At 42.3% G+C, this 7,698-nt stretch overlaps 1 protein-coding gene across 2 annotated transcripts; it reads right to left on the reverse strand.

Annotated features, from left to right (window-relative positions):
* Window positions 1–169: 169 nt before the first annotated feature.
* Window positions 170–7,684, reverse strand: LOC102435432 (P2X purinoceptor 7-like). Of its 2 annotated transcripts, none has more exons than XM_023749381.1 (4): window positions 7,326–7,684; window positions 7,101–7,172; window positions 4,443–4,544; window positions 170–2,955 (listed from the first exon to the last, which is right to left on the reverse strand). In XM_023749381.1, the coding sequence occupies exons 3-4, from the start codon at window positions 4,500–4,502 to the stop codon at window positions 2,458–2,460; spliced, it is 558 nt and encodes a 185-aa protein (XP_023605149.1). In that variant the 5' UTR covers window positions 4,503–4,544; window positions 7,101–7,172; window positions 7,326–7,684; the 3' UTR covers window positions 170–2,457. The 2 variants fall into 2 exon arrangements, with proteins under 2 accessions (XP_023605149.1, XP_006109308.3); XM_006109246.3 differs by having other exon boundaries at window positions 7,101–7,238.
* Between the last annotated feature and the right edge of the window lie 14 nt (window positions 7,685–7,698).

The following is a 7,698-nucleotide window of genomic DNA, read 5'->3' on the forward strand; positions in this document are numbered from 1 at the left end:
GGGGCACAGACCAAATATATATCTTATGTCACAGTGCCTTAATGAATATATGTATACTTATACATATATATCTATATATATATCAAATGAATGTGTCAGTGAACAGGCTAACTGTGATTGGTGATATTCTGAGAAAAGGAAGGAAAAGAAACACTTCAATAATCATGAATTATACATTATTTTTTATTATCAAAATAGTCAGGTTATGACAGCTACATTGCCAAGCTAGAATTAGGAAGTGTTTTAAAAATGGTTTCCTCTAAGGAGATAAATGCAAGTTCATTACCTATTCTGCATGAAATCAGTGTTACAAGGAAGCACATCTCTGATATAGAGATGAATCAGTGAGTATTGTGCAGTTACCATTAACAGAAGAATGGATTGAAGTACAAGAAGACAGGTTCTACAAAATGTGATTCTCCTTGGTGTGCCTTTGGCGATGACATTATTTTATGTAGGAGCCTAAACATAAAAATTCAAACATGATCCATGTCTTTGTAGGAAGTGTCAGACATTTTACACACTGTTGACGTCACACATCACCCTCTCACTTTAAGCATATGTGGGGAAAGGGAAGGAGAACAGTAGGTGGATCCAGTGATTATCTGTCACCCTAAATTCTGCCTCTATCTGGGGCCTCCACAAGGTGACAGAAACTCATCAGGAATCAGGCCCCCAAAAATAAAGGCATAAAGACTCAGAGGCCATCAGAATGGAAATCTGTAGCTGTTAACAGAATTCTGGAGTAAGAATCTCCATTCTGAAGAAGTCATATATATATATAATCTACTTTTAAAAAATATACTGGAAAGGTTGCAAAAATGACAGTGCAATCTGGCCTAATGAGCTTGATTCCTGAGTTGAAAGCCAGATAAAATCCTGGATCACAAAAGAAAGCTGCTGTTTTTTTAAAAAGTATTAAAAATGGTAAATCTTAGAGTATGTATAAAAAACCTGACAGGTCCTTCATTAGTCACAGTATTGAATAGTGGTCTCTATTTATTCTTCACAATAGTTGTTTAGAAATAGTCGATTCTAGGAGCTCCAGTGGCACAATCGGTTAGCGCGCGGTACTTATAAGAAATTGTCGATTCTAGGGCCAAAACCATGAAAAGGAAATCCTGCAGGAGGATCCTAGAACCTGGGACTGTCCATTTGCATATTTTTAGAGGCTGATGTATGGGTATGATAAAGGTTTGGGTATAGGTTGCTTTTTGAGTAGCATCCAGACTGCATCTGCTTTAATTGGCTGCAAAGCGCAAGACGTTAAAAGCTTAAAGTCGGCCTTTTCCAGTTCTTAACAGCAGTGGTTATTTCCAGTCGTAGAAATGTAATGCAATTGAAATGTATTGGGCATCGTGGCAGTTAAATTGGATGGATTCCAGGGCTGGGCTGGTGAGTTACCTGATTCCATCTGCAGCCCTCCTAGAACTGCTGAATGGGAACCTAGGCCCCTAAGGGGCTCCAGAGGTGGTCTAGGCTCCCTGAGACCTTTAGGACCAGGGAAGGTATGGGCTGAGTCTATGTCCCCAAGAGTCCAGCTTGCTCTCTTGTCCCAGTTATCTGCTGCTATAGAACAAAGAACCCAAAACTTAGTGGCTTAAAACAATTTTGTTCTGTGCATTCATGGGTCAGCTCTCACTTGGGGTGTCTCATGCAGTTGCAGACATGTGTTAGCAGGCTCTGGAAGGGTCTAAAGTCTTCTCTCCCATGCCTAGTGACTGGGCTTATATGATTTGAAAGCTGGGACTGGTCGGTCATCTCTGCTCTCCACATGGTTGCTTGGGCTTCCTCACAGCAGGGCTGTCTCAGGATAGTCAGACTTTTACCTGAGGTCTGGCTTCCTGCACAGCAAGTGTCAAGGGACAGGGAGTGGAAGTTGCCAGCCTCCTAAGACCAAGACCTTGAAACTGACCCAGCATCACTTCCACTATTGGATAAGCAATCAGAGCTGCGCAAGGGGAGGAGACATAACCTTCAGGTCCTGAGAGACAAAGGCCAAGGAATTTGTAGCCACTTTGAATCCTTCACGTTCTCCAACCAGGACTCAAGACCCAAAGAGTTTGTTCATAGTTGGACATTATCCTAGTCTGACCTTATAATGAGTTGCTTTGTATTCATATAGCTCTCTGTGCATTAACAAGAAAGCTTGTATACACTGTCTCAATTTTCCTCCCAATATCTCTGTAAGAGAGTAGGTTGAATCGTAAGGCAATTGAGGTACAGAGGTTAAAGGGCTTAGATCACACAGCTTCCCAGGGGCAAAATTGAGACAGACGTCTGAATCTCTCGACTCTCAGTCCATGTTGAGGGATTCTGGCTGGTTTGTTTGTTTACCCGGGTCTCTCTGCTCTCTGACACATGCAGAGTGGCAGCGGAGGAAATCTGGCCACAGATCTTGGCTGCTGAAGCTCGGGGTGCAAGCAGAAGTAATTTGCCTATGACTGCTCTGTTCCATCAGTAAGGACTCTTGAAGCCACTGTACTGGCCTTCACTCTTGGGAAACTCTTTCCGGATTCTCCAGCGGCAACAGCTGGGCAGGATCGCAAAGTCAGCCAGGTCCTTGGAGCCGAAGCGCCAGGTGGCATAGCACCTGTAGGCGCAGTGCCGCAGCTGGTTGTTGGTGGCATCCGCATCCAGCTTCAGCAAGGGCTCCTGGTAGAGCAGGAGGAACTGCAGGGCACGTCTGGACAGGATGAGCTGCTTGAATGGCTCTGAGGTCGTGATGCAGACACCTGGCTTTTTCCGACAGCACAGCTCCTCCAGGCATTGGTGACTCCTGGGCAGTTGGGATGGGAGGCAATTTCCGCACTGGCACCAGCTCGGGCTGCTGCTGGATCTGGTTGTTGCCTCCTCACTAAGCAGCTGGATTTCCTCTGGTTGCCCAGGAATGGGGGGTGCATCTTGGAGAGACAGGGGCAGCCTGGACAAGTCTGTGAAGTCCATTAATGGTCTCTGGAAAAGTCAAGTTTCCAAACCTATCAGCAATGACAACCCCTAGAGTTCTGGGTTCTTTAATTTCATTATTAAATCACAAAATTACATGTAATATTACATCAGTACCGTGTGTTAAATGTATGTATCAGGACTGTGATAGTCTTTTACGAGCATGGCCTCATTTAAGCTTTCGAAGAATCTCATGAGTTGTGTCCTTATCTCCATTGCACAGATTTAGAAAGTGAAATTCAGAATAGCCAGGCCTCAGTGCAATTATCACCTCTCCAAAAAGAGCCTGACCACCCAATCTAGGTAATGCCCCTCCCAGGTCATTCTCTTACTAGTATTGCACCATGAGATTCTCCATCCTAGTACTTATTGCCACTGAAAGGATCTTTTTAATTACTATGTTTACTTGATGATTCTTCTGCATGAAAGTGGGGTCCCTGTCTGTTTTGTTTATTGTCATATCCCCAATGCCTAGGCCAGTACCCAGCACACAGTAGTCAGTAAATATTTGTTGACTGAGCTCCTCTCCTTTTCCACCAGGCTCCCTCTACTGGCAAATCCCTTTGTTGTGCTTCAAGAGAAATCGTCATCATTGCCATCATTTATAAATGTCTACTCTTTGGGACATATACCTTCATTCACCAGACAAAGTCTGAGTCAAGTACCTTAAAAGTGAATAAGTTCTCGTACATGAATGTTCACAGCAGCACACCCTGGTTTCAGACATTTTAACCTCCAGAACTTTGATACAGGCCATTCTGTCGTTGTTTATGCTACTTAGTTTGTGGTAATTTATTACAGCAGCCGTAGAAAACTAATACATTAGTGAAGATGTCCAACAGCCTGAACTTCTAAGGAGAGGGTGAATTAGAACACCCACTTAGAGAAGTGTCTGGTAGTAACTCCTAAAGCTGAATGTATGCCATATGTTCAGGTGCCATATATTTACCATAGGAACATCATTGGCATGAACCCCAAAGGGAAACTACTCAAATTTATCCATCAGCAAGAGAAAGGGTAAATAAACTGGATGTTTATAAAATAGAAATTATACAACAATGAGAATGAACTATTGCTATATGCAACGTCATGGATGACTCTCATAAAAATAATGTTCAGTAAAAGAAGCCAGGCGCTCAATAGAATATATGCTATAGGATTCAAATTTTATAAAATTCTGGAAGAGGTAACCACCTGAAACTAATATAATATTGAATGTCAACTGTAATTGAAAAGTAAAAAAAAAATTTTTAATTCTAGAAGAGGTAAAACTAACCGTTGGAATAAGGGTGGGTAGTGATAGGGTAGAGACATTAATGGGACTTCTGCAAGTGATATTCACTTTTTTCATCTGTGTGCTGGTTGCATGTGTTTGTGTTTACTTTGTTAAAATTCCTCAAGTATGATCTGTACAAATTTCTAGATGTGTTTATATTTAGTAGTAAGTTTTCTTTAAAAAAAGAGAGAGAGAGAGAAGACTAAATGTTTTAACTTACTGGGATTTCTTTGCCTTTGACATCTTGCAGACTTCTCCCAAGTAGCTGCTCTTCCACCATCCTAATGTGGAATTCATCCACAAAGGACACATATTTTAATGTCTAGGGAAAGAAAGTTTAAAAAAAAATTACTTCTTTTTTCGTATAGAATTACTTAAGAACTGCAAACCTGGACTTATCTGAAGCAAATATTATTCCCATTTAGCAAATGGCAAACTTTTAAACAAGTTAACCAAAAACTCTTGCTAACCAAGAATGAATGATTTCTGAGTCTAAAGGTGAATCCAAACTGGAACCCCATACACCTTAATTTGTGGACTTAGAGTGTCCACAACGTATTGCCTAATGTTTATAGGCCCCCAAGCACTATGTAAAATTTCTTTGTTATATTTCCTGAATTTAGGCTACTCTAGATTGACTATCCTCAGAAAATTATACTTTTGCAACTTAAATTATTTATATTTCCATTAAGTTTCATTCCATCTGGGCCATTAGTGATTATATCTATATCTTATATAATAAAAGCTTGATTTGCAAATTGACTGAATGGCAGAATGATGGGTCTCTATAACGTGCACTGACCACCAGGGGGCAGACACTCAACACAGGAGCTGCCCCCAGCCTGCAGGCCAGCCAAGGTGGGTGCCAGTGGAGGCCCCCTGATTGCCCTGCCTGTTGTCCTGTAGAGGGAGGTGACTGGTGGCGGGGGTTGGGGGGGGTGGCGAGTGGGCAGCACCAGGCCGGCCAAGGCGGGTGCCAGTGGGGGTCCCCTGATCGCCCTGACAGTTGCCCCACAGATCAGCCCTGATTGCTGGCCAGGCCTAGGGATTCTACCTGTGCACAAATTTTGTGTACTGGGCCTCTAGTATATTTATAAAATTGATTTCAAAGAGGAAGGGAGAAGGAGAGAGAAAAAAACATCAATGATGAAAGAGAACCATCGATTGGATGCCTCCTGCATGCCCCACACTGGGGATCGAGCCTGCAATCCAGGCATATGCCCTGACCGTCACCTCCTGGTTCATAGGTTGACGCTCAGCCACTGAGCCACGCCAGCTGGGCAATAGTGATTACTTTTAGTTGCAGTGATGAATTTTTATTTCAAATTGTATATGCATGTACAGTGGACAGTGAATTGAGCATTCAGCTGCCGGAACAGGACTGGGATGTCCTTAAATGAGGGAAAGACAAAGAAACCCTCTGATGTTTTAAAGTTCCAGAGATTTCTTATTGGTTGGGAGGAAATCATGAAGTCAAGTGTAGAGGACCTGCTTAGTAAAGTCCAAATGAAACAACCAAAACAATACAGATGAGCTAAAGTTCCCTTTGACTAGTCCCCCATCCCAGGCTTCTTTCCAGAAGGGATTGTTATCCCTTTTATTTTTTTAAAAAAATATATTTTATTGATTTTTTACAGAGAGTAAGGGAGAGGGATAGAGAGTTAGAAACATCGATGAGAGAGAAACATCGATCAGCTGCCTCCTGCACACTCCCCACTGGGGATGTGTACGCAACCAAGGTACATGCCCTTGATCGGAATCGAATCTGGGACCCTTGAGTCCATAGGCCAACGCTCTATCCACTGAGCCAAACCGGTTAGGGCTCGTTATCCGTTTTTGTATGTCCAATGCCTTTTTGTATTTTTATATATAACCCCCCACATATAGAGGTGTGTGTTAATACATGTAGAACTATATAAAATATAGACAAATATATAGAATATATGTGTATGTGTTTGTGCATATCTGTACATGTATAAAATACATAGAATTAGTTTAGTTTATGTATGTAGTTTTTTATCCTATATCATACCAAATGTATCGTTCTGTAGTTTGCTTTTTACCTCTCAACAAAATGTATTGGATATTTGAAAGTACCTAAAACATAGTGGTTGTGAACATGGGTTCTGGAACTAGCCTGCCTAAGTTGGAATTTCGGCTCTACCACCTACTAGCTATATGACTGGGCAAATTATGTAACCCTCCTATGCCTCAATTTCCTCATCTGTAGAATGGGATAATAGTGTCATCTATCTATGAGGTTGTTGTGCGGACTCAGTGAGTTAATATATATAAAGCACATTGAAGTGCTATATAAGTGTTGGCTATTATTTTTATCTACGTCATTCTTTTAAACGAGCGCCCGACATTCGTTGCTATGTATTTAACCTAGTTCATGCACTGTTCACGGATTGGACATTTGGATAGAAGCATTTTCTTCAGTGACTTGTGCTGCAGTGGACACATACCTGTACACTATACTCCCTGTGTGATCATGTAAGTGTGTCTCTAGGGCACGTGTGGAGAAGTGGGAATGCCAGGCTGTGCAGTATGTCCCATTTAAATGTCATTATACACTGCCAGATTGTTCCCCGAAGTCATTACATGATTGTTTTTGGCTGTGCCCATTTAATAAGTCTGATAAAATTGATAGGTTCCAGAACGTAAAAATTTCTTCTCCTTCTCTTTCCTCTCTGTTTTTGTTTCTATCCTTCCCTAAGAGGAAAGGCTTCATCTGAGAAATGGTGGATTGGGGTGGCGTCCAGAGGCTTGTCCACCCTGGGATCACACCTGTGGTTTTGGCCTTATTTTTGCACATTTCTCAGTGAGCTAATGGACACCCCAGTGTTTTGGCATCTGTAGACACAGTGAGCCTTACCGACTTTGGCTCCACAATGGACTCGCACTTCTTCTTGTAGTAATACTCATTGACCGCGCAGCATTCACAGCACTTGCAATAGGATTGACAGGATGTATTCGAGCAAGTGTTGATGAGGAAGTCAATGAATACAGTGGCCTGGGAAGAACCCCGACAAATGCCGTGTTAGTGAAATTTCTTTTTGCCAAAGCGTTTTCATAAAGCATGGGCAAGAGAAAGCCTTACCAAACCAAAGTAGGAGAGGGTGGAGCCGATGTACACGATCAGTGCGATGATGTCAAATTTTCCTCCCTGCAAGCAGAGCGGGAAAGGTTACGTGGCTGAAATTCAGTGCCGTGCTCTTTTGCTCATGTCAGTGTTAGTTCCAGCAGAGGCGGGAGTCTGCCTCTGTGATTCTGACAAATGCATCCAAGGTGTTCACGGCGACAGAGACTGCAGAGACTGAGCACAGGACTCTCATTCATCCTGTTTATCTTCCAAGATGTGCTTGAAAACATGAATGTTTTAAACAAAGAAGCGCTGGAACCCACACACTGAGAGGAGAACCACTGAAGGTTGTTTTTTCATACAAGGTGAGGGTTTCAGAAAAGCTTTACCT

The sequence above is a fragment of the Myotis lucifugus genome, unplaced genomic scaffold (genome assembly GCF_000147115.1).
Source record: "Myotis lucifugus unplaced genomic scaffold, Myoluc2.0 scaffold_7401, whole genome shotgun sequence".
NCBI classification, from domain to species: Eukaryota; Metazoa; Chordata; class Mammalia; order Chiroptera; family Vespertilionidae; genus Myotis; species Myotis lucifugus.